The sequence below is a fragment of the Calidris pugnax genome, unplaced genomic scaffold (genome assembly GCF_001431845.1).
Source record: "Calidris pugnax isolate Ruff unplaced genomic scaffold, ASM143184v1 scaffold28, whole genome shotgun sequence".
Classification (NCBI taxonomy): Eukaryota; Metazoa; Chordata; class Aves; order Charadriiformes; family Scolopacidae; genus Calidris; species Calidris pugnax.
In genome coordinates, this window is record NW_015090842.1 from 1,420,945 (window position 1) to 1,437,438 (window position 16,494).

At 36.0% G+C, this 16,494-nt stretch overlaps 2 protein-coding genes across 2 annotated transcripts in view; both read left to right on the forward strand.

The window, feature by feature from the left end:
• The first annotated feature begins 1,171 nt into the window (after window positions 1–1,171).
• CCDC79 (coiled-coil domain containing 79) lies at window positions 1,172–15,360 on the forward strand. The gene is made up of 19 exons (XM_014942487.1): window positions 1,172–1,224; window positions 2,162–2,272; window positions 2,461–2,589; window positions 3,056–3,187; window positions 3,723–3,783; window positions 3,885–4,000; window positions 4,746–4,898; window positions 5,984–6,115; window positions 7,198–7,323; window positions 8,291–8,448; window positions 9,409–9,770; window positions 10,428–10,489; window positions 11,505–11,597; window positions 12,345–12,491; window positions 13,003–13,083; window positions 13,872–13,985; window positions 14,346–14,458; window positions 14,843–15,055; window positions 15,142–15,360. The coding sequence occupies exons 1-19, from the start codon at window positions 1,191–1,193 to the stop codon at window positions 15,166–15,168; spliced, it is 2,364 nt and encodes a 787-aa protein (XP_014797973.1). The 5' UTR covers window positions 1,172–1,190; the 3' UTR covers window positions 15,169–15,360.
• An 873-nt stretch (window positions 15,361–16,233) lies between these two features.
• LOC106888110 (cytoplasmic dynein 1 light intermediate chain 2-like) overlaps window positions 16,234–16,494 on the forward strand; it is a 21,997-nt gene continuing 21,736 nt past the window's right edge. The window contains exon 1 of the mRNA XM_014942137.1: window positions 16,234–16,326. Within this exon, the coding sequence (XP_014797623.1) occupies window positions 16,234–16,326 (93 nt within the window). The remainder of the gene's footprint in view (window positions 16,327–16,494) is intronic.

A 16,494-nucleotide genomic window follows, 5' to 3' on the forward strand; every position in this document is an offset into this window, starting at 1 on the left:
GGTAACTAACTAATCCCTGCTGTATTTCCCGTCCTCCTGATAGTCACCCTTCCCAAAAGCTGGCCGAAGAATGCCTTTGCTGCCCTCGCTCCCCCTCCCCTAAAAAAAAAAACCACTTTTATATGCTCTCCGTTATATCCTTGGGATGATATGGAGGACTTGCTAAGACTCTGATAATGAGCTGTAAACTGTACATGGCTCACCTGAGAGGGAGGAGGGATGGGGTGGATGCTGAAATACGGAAGGCCTCAAAGGTCTGTTACACTGCACAGGGTTCCTCAAAAGTTAGCGGGCACATCCTCGGCTGCTGGTGAGAATTTTGGTTTCAGTAGGACACCAACGCTCCAGACTGTTTCCACTGTGTGGGATTTGAGTGCTGGGTTTTAAAAAGGAAGAAAAACCTTAGAAACCTATGGAAATAGGTTACTGTGATGCTTGCATCAACTTTTCTTTGTGTTTGGGATCATCTTTCTGCTTCCAAGGCTGAATTTCACTGACAACTGTTCAACTAACTCTCAGGTACTGGCACATTAGCTTTATGTAGAGCCAATGCTTGGGGGGGATTTCTGTGGCTCATGTAATGTGAAAATTTCTTTGAACTAAAATAAATTCATCATTTAAGAAATAATGTCTCAGTGCACGCTCATTGTCTTTGGTCAATACCAATAAAACAACATGGTTATGGTTTAGGGGCTCATGGAGAGGCAGTAGGAAGCTGAATGTTTTACGGTGGATGTCAGGCACGCTACATAACGTTACCTGCTGGTCTTCATCATCAGCCAACAACTGGCACTAAGTTGGCAACCAATTTTAAGGAAAACTGGATCAGATCTATTGTGATAAATGACACAAAGCTAGGTATATTTTTAATGATAGGGCCATCTTTGGTTCCCCACAACGGTAACATGGAGTCACCTGATTGCTGCAAAATGTTAGCTTTAAAAATGTAACAACACAGTAGTTATAAGTGCAGTGTTACTACAAAATTCTGTACTTCCAAGGAAAATCTTTACCATGCAAGAGCATGGTAAACTCTGTGTGTGTCAGATGAAAGTGTAAAATAAGGAAATTTGACTGTATTTTAAGAAAAAACACTAAATTTGTCCTGTGTGTATTATGAACATTGCAAATCCAAACAGAAAACACTTTTTCATTGCCATTGTAGAACAAGAACAGGGATACAACCAAAAATGGAAATTCAAAAGGTGCAGAAAAAACAGTGTGGTAAGATACCTAATATAATTTGTCATTTGTTACCTGCATCAGTTTTACAAATATTCAGTAGACTGTGATAGGTCTGTGGTGGGGTGGTGAGCAGTTGGGGAAGCGTTCTTCTTCCTTGGTGCCAGTGTTTTGGGTTCTGTATTGGATAGCTAAATGGCAAATCTAACGACAGACTTTCAGATACTAAATAATACTGCCACAAAGTCAACTTTTTTTGGTAATACTTACCCACTTTTTTATTGTATTTTTTCTTCTTTAAGAAACCCCAAATCTTACAAGTGTTACTTTTGCTGTTAGTGTTGTAAATAATTATGAAATATTTATTTTTATTATACCGGAGAGACTAAGAATCAGATTTTCAAAGTGTTTTACCTACCTAGGGTTGTATGTAGGTGCTCAGAAAATGCTCTGTGTTAACTTACTAAGGTAACAACCTGATTGAAGATTCTAGCAGTTGTGGTAAGTAATTAAGTTTTCAGTAACTAAATATTATAAAGGAAGCTTTGCTTTGTTGGATTCTTTCCCCATTCTCTGTAGATTTTCAGTTGTATTTTCACTGAATATTTTCATAGTTTTGTATTATTTACTTAAATTGCACCTTGCAATTGTGAATTTCATATTTGGTAATTTATGTCGCATTTACTAACAGTTACTAGTAATTAAAGACTGGAAATATTGAAAGGGGACTGTTACTTTAGCAAAGGAAGTAATGCTCAAAAAACAAACTATGGAGAGGAATATTTTTAGGTTAGGTATGTTTGTTATTTCATATTTATAGATGCATAGAAGTGGGTTGGCTGCGTTTTTGCTCACTGGTTTGTTTTTTCCTTAAAATACATATACCTACTACATTGTTGGCTAGGTTTATTGTAACATTAAATAGATTAATATAAAGAAAAGATAACAATTTATATGAAGATTTTGTGTTTGCTCTTAGATATGAAAACAGATCTGAACTTACTGCTTGAATGCCTTAAGTATCAGATGGACTGCCCTGTATCTCAGAAAGAGGCTTTGATCACCATTTATTCAATTTGTCACCAAAACAGTAAGAAGCATTTTTCCTTAGAAACAACGCAATTTTATGTTCACAATATTTGTTAAGAAGTTGGCTGTCACTGTAAAAAAAAAAATAAATAAAGGATATAAGGCTTGAGAAATAATAAGATCTTAGAAGGTTTTCATTTTATAGAGAAACAAAAGCAAAACTTTAACTTTTCTTTTTTTCTGTTATAGGTGAAGCAAGTGAATATTTTCGAGAAATTGGTGGTTTGATGTTTATAAATGATCTTGCAAAGTCAAGTGTTCATTGCATAGTAAAGGAAGCTGCTTTATTTACATTAGGAGTTATAATAGAGAGTAATGGTAATAATATTATTTGTATTTCTGACTGAGTTATGATCCCTTGTTATTACTTCTGCTTGCTTTTTGTCTCCATTTTTTTTTTTTCTCAAAAAAGGAGATCACAAGATTATCAGTTTGAGTGAGAGGCAGTAAAGGTGCCACTGCTTCACTGTCCATCCCCAGATCTGGATAAGTACCTTGTTGATTTGTGCAGACAGCATGTCCTTACGATACCGCACAGCTGTACTATTTCTCTGCCTCAGCGACAAGCGATAAATGACTCTTAGGTTGTTCTAACCTTTGCCTAGGTCCTGGCTGCTTTAGAACTGGCCACAGGGAAAAGCCCTCAGTCACATTATAGTCCTGTTCTGTTTCTGCTGACTGCATACTGGGCACAATTGAAACTCTAGTTGCTATATTACAAAAATAATTTAGGGTTATGAATGGCTTACTTTAGGACTTAATGGTTTTTATTTTCTGTTTTCAGTTTACTGTCAGCAAACTTTATGTACTTCTGCATTGTTTGAAGACCTTATTGTATTTTTAATTAATAAGGATTCTGGTATGAACTTGAAAAGAATGTCTGTTTATGTCATCTTAGTACTGGTTTCAAATAATAGTAAGTTGAGGTTTTTTTCCACCACTTTATTCTATTTACCAATCTGCAGTACAGAAATTTGGAACACTCAATAAGTAATGTTTTGGTAAAATTAATTTATATAGATGAGTGGTTGCATGTAACCGAACCTTAATTGGCTAAGTAGATCCCCACTCACTGGGATTTCCTTAAGTAGCAGAAAGTGTTTTAATTCTAAAAATGAAATGATAGTTCAAAAAAAAAATAATGCCAGCCAGTAGTTTCTGACAATGTATAGAAAGAAATGGAACATTTTTGCCAATGTGTTGATCTGATTTTGTATTAAAAAAAATAAATAATGCCAACCAGTAGTTTCTGACAATGTATGGAAAAAAATGGACGTAGAAAGAAATGGAACGTTTTTGCCAATGTGTTGATCTGATTTTGTATTTGTTTTGGGGGGAGGATATATGCTTAGAAAATGGAAATATAATGTAAATACATAAATTAAACTTGACATTAAGATTTTTCCTCAAGTTGCATGTGTCTTCACAGTGTTGTATGTGTTCTTTTTTAGAAAGCGGGCAAACCTATGTCAGAGACACAGGCTGCATTGGTCTTCTGCTGCAGTTATTCAGGTAAGCAGTTGCCTGTTTACCTGAATGATATAAAAATGATAGGCTGTTTAGGACATATGTTTGCTTGACCATCTGGGACTTGTTTGCATTGTTCTAAACAGAACAACTCTTTCGACATCTGAGATGAATCTGTCAGATGAAAGTACCAATCAGTGCTATCAGCTGTGGTCTTCAGTCTGCAGCACGCTCTGTGCCTGCGTTAACAACCCTCAGAATGGTAAGTGGTGCTGTTAAATTGTGTGAAATGAGTTTATTTCTCCAAAGTGACTACAGTTTGTTTTCACTTTTACTGTTCAACTGAAATTTCATATTATGTTTTGATTTGGGGTTATTTGTTATTACTTTTCCAGAAGATAACCAAAACATTTGCTGTTCAGTTTTGCCATATGCCAAAGAGTGGCTCGAAAGTTCCACGGAGCCGGAGATAGTTCGTCCTATTTGTTCATTTGTTTGTCTCACAGTTGCAAATAACTGTAAGTGCAGCTCGAACTTTAAATAGCTTGATTTCTTTTTGTCAATCTCTACAATTCATTTGCTGTTTTTCCACCTTTTTCTCTGAAAACTCTTCCACCATCTTTGCTTACACTGCATTGGGCTTAATTTCACAAATAGCCACCAACTGGCTACATTAGTAAGTTCAGTAAAAAATTTGGAAGCTGTTTTGAATAAAAGCATTTTACAAATATAAGTCATTATTGCATCTCTGAAAATAATTATTTAGGTAGAACTTGGGCGTAATGTTTGTTGTTCATATGCATGTAATAGTGAGATCTTCCCTGTAGCTATTTTGTAAGACAATTACTACGTTTCTCAAGATTAATATATATCCAACTTTGTTCTATGGGTGGAAATGTAATGGTTAATATATAGACAGAAAAATTGTGATGAGCCTAATTGATAAAATGCTACAACCATTTGCAGCTTGTCTTATTTAAGACACATTTTTTTCTTTTTCCCCTAAGCATATGTGCAGAAATATTTTGTTTCTGTTGGAGGATTGGATACATTAGCTAAAGTTCTCATCAGGCTCATGCAAGATTCCTGTATGAGTCACTCAAACACAAAACTTGCAGTAGTGGTAACAAAGACTCTGGACGCCTGCATTGCTAATGACTGTGAGTGAAAAGACTGCTACCGTTTCTTATGTATAGTAATTTTAAAATGCAATTTTTAAAGTCTGGGTTTGGTGGAAGAGTGATATGAATGGGTGCTAAGAAGCAATTAAATTATATACATCCTAGCAGATGTTTTAAAATTCAAACGTGTATATGGGGAGTGATTCAGTTCATCTGAGGTGGCTTACTGTCCCATGTCCCATTGTTGCTAAAATAAGCATAGTGAAATTTAATCTATACTGAAAATTAAGATCCCAGAGCTAGTTTTGGGTAAGGAAAGCTGAGAACTGAGTGCAGCAGTCGATTTGGATTCGGGAGATAGAGCTGTGTTTCTCTAGGCCTCTGCCGAAGCTAATAAGAGGCTTTAGTAACTCAGGTGTGGAGCTGGGCAAATGTAGTGTGCCTGCATCTTTGCTCTCATTTACTGTCTGGATAGTGCTGTCCTAGTGAGATCTTTGTGTCCTGTCTCCATCAGGAGATTTTGAGAAACGTGTGAGCCAGATGAGTCTGCTGTTGGCCAAGATTATTAGATTTGACACTTCTGCCATAAGTGCTGACTAACAGAGGTTCAAAAAAACCATATACCTGCACTAGATTTGAGCCTAGTTTCAAAGCAGTTGGATTAGGTTTCAGCATGTATGTACTAGCAGTGGTGTTCCCAATTTCAGGAAGAGGTTGCCTGCTGCCAGAAAACATTCCTAGCTCGTTCTGTGGCAGATGGTCTGTGTGTCAAACCTTATTCCACTCTTTCTGGCTCTATTCTGGAGCTGATAAAGGGGGTGGAGAAACTCAGCAGTAGTCCACAAAACTTGCTCATTGCAAAGCCTGTGTTTGTCAGATCTTCTGCCACATCTCTACACAGCCCAAAGTGGGGCAAAAGGATAGTGTTGGATATGGGCAGTAGTGAGGCAGGATTACTGCTCCAGGAGGGATGTGGTCATTTGAAGTGTTAAAATGAAAGAGAGAGAAGAGGAGGACTCTGCAGGCCCAATGCTTTTAGAGGAGAAACAGCATCTTCTACTTGGATGATGCCTATATACTTACTATCTAGTTTATTTTTCTTCTAATTATTTTTAATGTATTAGCTGCCATGGGTGTGGTGTTGACCAAATATCACACTGTGTCAGAGCTGCTGAAGCTGCTGTCCCACAACACTCTGGATACAGGAGAAAAAGTCAGTATTATTCTAACAATTGGACACTGTACTGAAGTTTGTGGTAAGATTTTTTTTCTTCTTATCAGTTTCTGCTAAATTCTCATACACTAACTACTTCAGTAGTTTCATTTCATCAGGACTGGAACATGAGGGAAAGTTCTATTAAATAATGTAATATTAATATTCAGGAAAAAACGTTTGCTATAATGTTCCATCTTTAAATTTTAAAACCTGTTAGCAGACAGTATCTCTAAGAACTTAGCAAAAGTAGACTATTATGCAAGAGTTCAGAGCTGGGCCCAGGTATCACAGCGTAAAATTCATCCAGGCCTGAAAACTACAGTACATACATACCAGATAAGTATTTATGAGCTCTATGTTAATGGTCCTTGAAATATACAGCTTCAGTATGTATACTGTTTACATAGCTATTAATTTTTTAAAAAGCTATAAAACAGTATTGTTTTTGAAGTAACATAAGCAATAGGTAATCCTAAGCTGTTTTTGCCAGGCTCCTCAGAGCTTTCTCAAGCGTATCTGGTGAAAATGTAACACTAAAGTCAGTATTTTGTGGTAGTATGAGCAAACAGAATGGGAAGTTGTGAGATACTGATCATTGTTTGTTTATACTACTGGGTTTTTTATGTATGTTCAGAAACGCAGGAAAAAAGGATTATGTTCAAAAACTGTGATTGTCATCCTCTAAATGTCAAGGAGGAGCAGATTAAACTACTAATTTTGTTAGAGTTTTGCTAATTATAAACTTTAAGCATTTGATGTTACATAATTGTATATATTTTGGAGTATATACCAGAGGAAAAGCAAGACAGAAGCCATAATTCTAACATTTTAGATGACAGTTAAATTAGTTTGGATCTCTGTTGTACCACTGGGTTTAGTCCTCCTTCAGTTTTCTTACAAGAATTTTGAGCTGTGTGATAATCCTGTGTGACCTAGAGTGCTTCTGGTGCAACCTGGGTAGTAGGTTATTACAGCATGCTGTAATGACAAAAATCTCCATAATGAAAATCTCTTTTTCAGAATTTCCCTGAAAGTTACTAGTATTAGTGTCTAAAATTACTGTAAGATAAGTGTGTATGAGGCTGAAACCAATCTGTTTTCCTGTAAAATGTCCTATTTTAGAAGAAAACCAGTGTGAACTGCTCCAGAACAATGGTCTTCCACTTATGATTCAGGTATTAACCGAGTCTCAGGATGAGGAACTGAATAAAGCTGCTACTTTTGTTCTGCAAAACTGCAAACAAATGAGTAAGCTTGCTGTTACTGCTTTAAAAATCACAGAGATTATTTCCCTCTCTAAGTTCTGTTGACTTTCTAAGTGATCTTAACTTTAGTAGCTTTGTAATTTTGTGTACTCCCAAGAGATGTTTAATTTCTGCAGAAAAGTTGCATATTTGCCACTGTGGACTGATTATGGCATTTGGACAGAAAAAAGAAAAGTAAAAATTCCAAGGACGTTGCAATAATGCATTTGTGAAACCTATATGTAGGCTTAAAAGCTTTCCCAGCTATAAATTGTATGCAAAATATTAACACCCTCATTTAACGTGGGATTGATACTCTATTCCTTTTATGTACCATTGCATATAGAGATTAACCAGTAGATAATCAAGCCCAAAATCACCATGACTACAATTGTTTTGCAATATTAAAAAATCTTGCTCTTTATTTTTTAAGTAGGGTGTATTTTGAAGTATCCTGTTTAATTTTTTTAAATTAACTGTATACTACTACCGATGAAACAGAAAGACACTTTGTCCTTTAATCTCTAAAGCATGGAAGGTGTTATGCAATCAATAATTAGCAAAAAGCATGTGTCCACATTATTTGACTGAAAACGTAACAGAGTTTTGCTTAAGATTGAGGGGGTGTGATGATTTTCAGTGTCCATTAATATGTTTTTTTATAAAAACAAAGACCCATACTGGTTATTAACTTAATCCTAACTGTATAGGTTCTTTAAGTCATTTTTTAGAGCACAGCTTTATTTTATAAAAAGCTTATACTAAGTGTAACTGCAAACTCACCTCTTATAGCTGCAGTTTATATTTTAAGTGTATTAACATCTTATGTGTAAATTTAAGTATATAAAAATATTAATTTTGCATTAAATTAATGGGGCTGTCCCTCAGCATACTAAAATATAATGAATACTTATCAAGGTGTTAATTGATTAGAATTTGGAATATTAAGATTTTTTTTTTGTTTTATAAAGCTGAACAATTGTCCCTCAAAATAAATGGTAATTCATTAAATGTGAACAATGCAGAAGAGTTGGATGTGCAAGTCAGAAGAAGAACTCTACAAGACTACTGGAAGAAAGCAAAAGAAATTTTACACAGAATAAACTTGATTGAGAAAGAACGTGATGAGGTTGGCCTATTTACTGTAGTAAGATAAAACTAAGCAAATCTTTCCAGAGTTTAGGGAGAAATAGAAAGTAAACCCTTGAGATAATTTCAGTGTGAGCTCAAAAAGTAGGGAAAACATTGGATGTGTGTGAAACTACAACCTGCAACTTTCACCACTACTGTGTATCATCAAAGTTAGAAATATGCAGGGCAATCAGGGAATGCAGGCACCTGTATTTTTATGAAGCATTTTAGTTTATTATAAAAACAGATTTTCTACAAAATTGAGATCATTTAGGTTGGAGAAAGGAGTGGGATTTATTTTTAATTGCTGATCATTTGAACCTATAATTTTACTATTTGCATGCTTGAAATGCCCGTGATTGTACAGCTGTGATGGCAGAGATGGTAACGGAAGATGTGAACATAAACTGAAATAAAGTTGTTTCATATTTTCCTTGTGTTGTATAACCACTTGGTATCTCTGGGTGAGGAGCAGCCAGTTTTTGAGTTATTTAGCTGGATCTTAAGTTAATTAATCTCTTCATTTCTAGAAGTGCTTTGTAAAGGGTTGTCAAACATTGGAACAGCTGCGTGGGGAAGTGGTGGAGTCACCGTCCCTGGGGGTGTTTAGAAGATGCGTAGAGGTGGTGCTGAGGGACATGGGATAGTGGTGGACTTGGTAGTGCTCAGTTAATGGTTGGACTCGATGACCTTAAAGGTCTTTTCCAACCTATGTGATCCTATGATTCTGTTAGTAGCAAATCCATTGCTTCAGCCTGGAACTCTCACTTAGTAACTGCCCCTTGAACACCTCCAGCAGCACTGCTGTCTTGTTGGCTCACAACTTCAGTCTGGGGTTTTGAAGCTTCTCTGGAATTTGCTTTACCTTCAGAATTAGACTGGTCTGTCCTAGTTAATCTTGAAACTAGGTTTATTTAATATTTTTATAGTAGTCCCTAACTAGTATTTTTCAATACAGGAAAGAATGCAAGGAAGAGTATTTGTAGACAGATCTTCAGAAGACGATACTGAAGCATCAGAACACCATGAAGTGAATCCTGCTGATCCCAAATCTTATATAGAAAGAACCCATAAAGAAGTACATTGCCCACAGTTGACCTCTAAGTCGGATGATCAGGTTCTTCCTCCATCTGTAAATTCTTCTTCACTGACAAATGAAATTGGGAATGCTATGAATCCAATAAATGCTTCTACTAGTCAGAGTGAACAGAGAAATATTCCTTGTTCAGTTAATGAACTGCAAAGAGACAGTGTACTTCAAAGTCACAGTATAAACAAAAATCCTGCTTGTGTACAAAATCAGTCTATTCTTCAAGTAAGGTAAGTGCCTTACACCTAAACAGAAATATTAAGTTGCTTTTCTTCAGCAATTTCCAAATTGAACGTGGGCCTTTGAAATTAACTGTTACTGTCTATGTCTGTTCCTCCCAGTGAAAAGACACAGCCTTTTGGTGGCTCACTACAGAATATTCTGTGGAAGTGTTTTTGATATCACGATCAAAGGTTATAGACCCTGTAGTAATAAAAGCTTCTGATCTTTTTCTCTGAATGATGGGCTTCTGACGGATTGTATAGAGCCTGTTACAGGCCACGTGTATCATTGGAGCATGTTGGTTGCATAAAAGTTAATCAGTGTAAGAAAAGAAGAAAATCAATTACTACTTTAGAGCAATTCCTACATCTGGTGAAAGCTACAGTACTTTGAAGACTTTGTGAAAGTTTTATGTGCACTAAGTAATCCTCAGATGAACCAGAATTGCAAATGACTCTGAAAAGCGCTGCGTTCCAAATGCTGGAACAGAACATACTGGAAGCCCAGTAACTTGGGATAATTAGAACCAATTTTTTAGAGTTTTATCTTTTATATATTTAATATGTATTTTGTTTTGCCTCTGGACTGTGTGTATTAATTTACAGGTAAATGTACATTGTCAAGCTTGATTATTTTTTTAATTTGTTCACGTTTTGATCTTTCAGTGACCACTTATTTAAAAAACCAACAGAGATTGTTAAAAATACGAAACAGACGTGCAAATCAGGTACAAATACCTAAACATTCCTTTCTTAAACAATTTTGTTCTTAATGAGATTTTCATTAATTTTGTGTACTTTTATCACTCCTTTTTATCAGATGGTATACATCGTTAGATGACAGAGTACATTATGTATAATATCCTTTAACTCTTTGCATAGTGGTGGGATTTTATATTGTATACATTTTTACCAGAATATTTATTCTGCTTTTCTTCTAGTACATATTTTAGCTTTCTTTTTTTTTTTAATTGATTTTAACTATTCAAATGAAAGTATCACAGATAAATACTTTAAGTTTAGTCTGAAAGCAATTCATACTGGACAATGAAAGTAATTTAATAGAAAATGTGTAAGGATGCTGAGTTTATTCTGTACTTGTAAGACTGGGGATAGAACCTACCTGTGAGAGTGACTTCTGCCTGAACCTATCCCTCCATGTTGCATGTGTGTTTAAGATAAATGTTTTTCAGATTTGCATTGACCATTAGTCAGATCTATTTATTTCAGGATTGCTATCTGTTCAACCAAATCTTTACTCATAATTTAGTTTCCTGTTAATTTATAAGATTTATAATTATTCATTAGATTAGTATTTCCCAGAATGGTAGCTTTACAGGTGACCAAGCTGATCTCTGGATTTCTCTATTTAAATAGAGAATAAGTATTAGTCCAGTACGTCACATTTTTCAGCATCTAATTCCAAATAGAAATAAAATTTATAAAGCTTAGTTAAGCAGTGTAAGTTTACGGGGCTATTTTGCTGTGTTCAAGTTGAAGTAATATGCTTTGGGAGATGAAAAAGGCACTGAATTTAATGTAATTATTCTGGATTTACAAAAATGTAAATGCGATCCATTTAACTTCAGCAACTTCATTTGGATTGTCTGCTGTTATGTAAATTAAACTTTAATAATCTACAGATAGAAAATACAGTTGAATATAGGTATGCTGATGTGTGATTACCACTACAAAGGAGAGCTTCCATTTTCTTAGTGGGATTTTTTTTCCTTCCTAATTTAGATCAATATGCATTCCACTCGGAGGTAACCAGGGAAGAAAAAAGTACTTCAACTACATCTGCATCCCATAAAATGCCAAATTTCAGGTGTATAGGTAAATATTATATTAGGTCTTTATTTCCTGAGCCCATAAAAGAAGCTTTAAAAGTCAGCAATGCATTAAGTGAACTGACATTACAGAAATGTTAATACTTCTGTGAACCCAAGTTGTCCAACTAAATTCAATCTGAGCTTTACCACTGCTCTATCTTGGGCTAGAATATGGCAGATACGTATCGGTGCCCTTCTTACCATTCCTCACAGTGCAGAACTTCTCCTTCAGCTGACGTAACCAACTGTGAGAACATCCAAGAATAACTAAGCCATAAATTACCCTAGGAATGTCCTCAAAAATGAGCAGGAAGGCTTCCTGTGAGGAAATTCATACCTAAACTAGACTTGTCATTTATTCAGGTCAATACAGAGACCTGCTACAACACAGAGAACGTTTCAAAGTATGGCAAAGACATCTTGTGTGTTTTGGCCCCTGGATAAACGTGCAAAGGGAACTGAGGCCCCTTTCTTCCCGTCCCACTAATATTTTTACTTCTGTAGAGCATCTGTACTTCATTCAGTACTTCTGGAGTGGAAGTGCGGCATAACCTTGTCATGTTGAAAACTTTTTTTTTTTTTTTAGAGAGCAAGTACAAAGCAAGAAGTATTTTCAACAAGATACATAAAAGTATAACCTCTTTTGAGATGTGTATATGGAAAACTGGAGGAAAATAAAATGCTGGCCTTTGTGATGGCTTCCATAGCGTTCATGTTTCCTGTTTCTACAGTAGCTTTTTCTTTTCCCCAGGTTGTACAGCAGGAGGACTCTCCTTCAACAGTAGAACCTTTACCAAGATGTTGCAAAGTTGCCCATACCAGTGTGACCGTCACAAAGTCATTCTGGAAGCTGAAGAAAGATATAAAAATGAACTTCGCAAATCAGCTGTTTGTAACAGTAAATATGCAACTTATGAGAGTAGTTGTGATTTTTTTTTGTTAGTAGCTGTAACTACTGTTTTAAATCATATTTAAAATTCTGACCTTTTTTTGGTCTGTTTCTGATTGCTCTGCTCTTGTAAAATCATTCATTGAATTTGATTTACCAGTGATCTGTACTAAGCCAGATCAGAACTAGCTCCTTTTCTTTTGAGGATCTTGTGTATTTCTGGGCAGCAGTGATAGATCCTCACTGTAGGATTTGATGAGACTGTCCCATTTGCCAAAGTTAGTCAAGTGCTAATAGAAGGGAAGATACTAAGTTGAAATAAGTGTGAATGGATGTATGATGTCATAGCAAGGTCATTTCATTCTAATATTACACATTGATGGATGTATAATGGCTTATAATTTTTAACAAATTAAATAAAAGTGCATCATATATTTTTCTGGTTTAAAGGAGGTGTTTTGAAAAGTAAACAGTTATTACTTACTGGCATTTATACTGGTGTCCATCTTATATTTTCCAGAAATACTGCTGACCCCAGTGAAGAAACGAGGACTGTGTGCAGAAATGTCAATTTGTAGGAGCAAAAGGGACAATTTCCAAAGTAAGGGCTTGGTTTGGAAACGGATGTGAAAAGCCCTTACCCTGCAATTTAGGAGCCCTGTGTTTACTGAGCCATCAGTTGCCAGAAAACTGGTATTCCTTCTGATACACAACTGTCCACTGTAAATAGCAGAGTACATATCTTTTACAGTATTTTACTCTGTAATTAGCAAAAAAAGTTAATGGTTATAAATGTTTTCCTTACTCTGCAGATAGATACTTTTTACATAATTCACAAGGAATTTTCTTCAGAAAGTGGTGTTTGTGGGTCCATCCTGCAGAGCTCCAGCTACAGTCATACATTACTACGTTCACCAACTTGTAACCAGAACTGTTCTTATGATTGATGACTAGAATTTTTTAAGTAGGCTGAAGCATCTCTCTAAGCCAGTACTTAAATTCTAAAACATTAATATCACTTGTAAAAATATTCTCTTTAAAAAAATCAGTCCACCCATTGGGATTTTATTTTTATCATTCCGCATCATTCCGATTCAGAAATTAATTAATTTGTCTATGATAGCCATTGAGGTCTTCTGAAATTTTAAAAAACCACCCAACTTTCTTCCATCTCAAAACCCCATTTCACTAATGTATTGCAAGTTAACATTTTCTGAAGTAAACTGAATTTTCCAGTCTTTCTGCCAAGGCCAGACAGCACTACGACTCAAAAGATGTTTCTCTCTTAATTTTTAATTCCTAAAATGTTACATGCGTTTTGTGTTGGTTTTGTGGTGGGTTTTTTTTTGAGAAAGATGCATAATGTTTTACTGTTTGGGTTTTTTTAAGGTATTCTTTTGACTCCAATTAGAAAAAACAAACCTGATACTTCAAATAGAGATGCATGTAGTAAAAATACTAGGTTGGCTGACAACTATAACTTGATACCTACGTATGAAAAGCGTGAGTATTACTGAAATTTAATTCTGTAATAGGCATAAATTAAGGATCGAGTTTTGCGTTTGGGTCTAATTTAAATAGATACATTCTTGTGCCTTCAATCATAGAATTATTGATGTTTGAGTTGATTCCTGTTATCTGACAGTTGCTTCCAATGCATAAACAGTCCTCGCGTGTTAAGGTCAAGGATGAGAGAAAGAGTTAATGAAAATGAGATACTCTAATAATATAGTCATATATTACTTATGATACATAACATGTTCCAGTTCATTAGAAGAAATGCTCCTTTACAACACTATATTCAGTTTTACAGTAGACGTCAGTTAAAGTAACTAAGAGGTGGCCTTGTTCACAATTTCATAGCTTTCCAGAAATCCCAAGAGGCTAACTTGAGGAGACAGAGAGTCAGAGAAATGTGCAGCCCGCGATGTCAGCGCTTAAAAGAAAATTGCCCATCCTCACTTGACAGAGCTGAGGTTAGTGACACAAAGCCTAATCCTACACTCACGTCTTTACAAATGCTCAAATAAAATGATTTCTTGTGAAGTCACCTTTATAGCAGGAGCCCAGTAGCAAAGTGAACCTTATTAAAAAGAGATTCCTCTCTGTTGATCCCACTCCAGTCACACTGATTTATCCCTGAAACGAGTTAAGCCTTTTCCAACTGACGGTCTTTTCTGAGTAATTTAATATGGATGTACACTTTCTCCTGCCCTAATGAAAACTGCACATTCTGTAGAAATAACAGAAACCTAAAGAAATAAATATACTAAAGGTATCAACCTTTAGTGTTACTTCCAAATGGGAAAGAGAACGTAAACTGACATAATTTTTAATTACGCCAAAATAAATATTTTCAGAACAATGAAACATGTTCCCTGGACAACAACACAAGAACTGCAAGCAAGAGAAGAAGAACCCGAAAAGATTTCACGACTGAAGAAATTGACTGGCTTTTGAGTGGAGTGAAAAAAATGGGTAATCACTGGAATTTAATTTTGTGGTCTTATCCATTTCAGAAAGGACGGACAAGTGTTGATCTTTCCAAGAAATACTACAGGTTACAGTTACAAGTAAGCAGCATTTAATTTTCTACTAATCAGTGCAGTGTTTTGTGTCTGTTTGTCTTGATACTTTCTCTTTTATCTCCATTTTACAGAGGCGAGAAAAAAACAAAGACATGTAACCAAAGACAAAATAACATCTTTCAGGAGTCTTTTGGACTTGGTTGGGAAATGTTGCAGAGCAGCATTATTAACAGTGAGGTAACAGCAGTACCAGCCCCGAGAGAATTTAGATGGGCTTGGACTCATGGTTTTCAGTGATAACATTCCCTGCCAGAGATGTTAAGCTTTGTCAATTTAAATTACATGGAATTTGATAACTTTATTATGTTGTTGTTGTTTTTTTTTTTTAACATAATGCTCACATAGCTAACAAAATCTTTATCTGTAAAATTTATGTGTTTGGTTATTTTAATTTAACCTTCTTGAACATGTGATTTATGTAACATGTGACTTGGCTTTCTGTTTGAATCTTTTTATAGTTTGCTTTATACCATTCATTAAAAAAAAGGCTATATTGCTAAAATGAGTATTTTGTGTCAGAAACTGGTAAGTGTTAATGTTGTTCTATCTGACTTTGTTTCCTCTTAATCAGTGAAATGTTTAAAGCAGGTAAAACATTCTGTTGTGTGTTTATGGTGCTGTAGGTGGGGAAAAATGGGGGTGTGTGTGATAGAAAACCAAATGTATGGTTAAATACTGCTGCAGAGAGCAGGGAAACTTAACATTTCTGTGGGAAATAAACAGCTTGTGGAAATACCAACATTTCTGGGTAGAAAAGGCAGCGTGTGGTTCTGCTTGTCATTTCTTGAGTGATTTTAAGGACATCCCTGGCCCCATGTGAAATGTGGCAGTTTTTATAGAAAGCTTTAGTGAAAGCCTTAGTAACTTGATTTTTTTCAGTGATAGCTTTAGTATTTCATTTGTATTTTTTATCTATTCTGATAAAGGGATGATGAATTGATAGTTAATTTACTATGGGGAAGTTTAGTTACCTTATTAGCACTAGGCTTTCATGATGATGTAGCTCAAATGGTTAAAAACAAGCAAGATAACCAAAACCTGAAAGGCTCGTGGTAAAGATGATGCCAATGATATAATAAACAGGTCTTCGAATATTTCCAGCTGTCGCACTTTGGTTTTTTATCTCAGTAAAATACTCCAGTGTCTGGAAGGGGTGTCTTTGCATGGAGCTATTCAGTGCAGCGCGGTTAAATATCGGCAGCTGTAAAGGCGGCATTGGAGCCGACGGAGCACGGTGGAGCGGGGTGCTGCCGGGTGTGAGAATCGGGGTGGCAATTTGAGGGCAATGATTGAAAAGCGGAGATTTCCCCCAAAACCGGGACCTCGCCCGCCTCCGCCGCAGCCGGGACCGGCCGCGGCACTCCCCGCCGCCAGGGGGCGCTGCGGGCGGCGGCCGGAGCGGCGCCGGGCACCGCCCAGGGCGG

Excerpts from the sequence above, each read along its gene's own strand:
- CCDC79 (XM_014942487.1), top strand. The coding sequence starts at position 1,191 with ATGGAAATTCAAAAGGTGCAGAAAAAACAGTGTG. Across the intron at positions 4,899-5,983 it reads CGCCTGCATTGCTAATGACT|CTGCCATGGGTGTGGTGTTG; the intron begins GTGAGTGAAAAG and ends TTAATGTATTAG. Across the intron at positions 13,084-13,871 it reads CAAAAGGGACAATTTCCAAA|GTATTCTTTTGACTCCAATT; the intron begins GTAAGGGCTTGG and ends GGTTTTTTTAAG.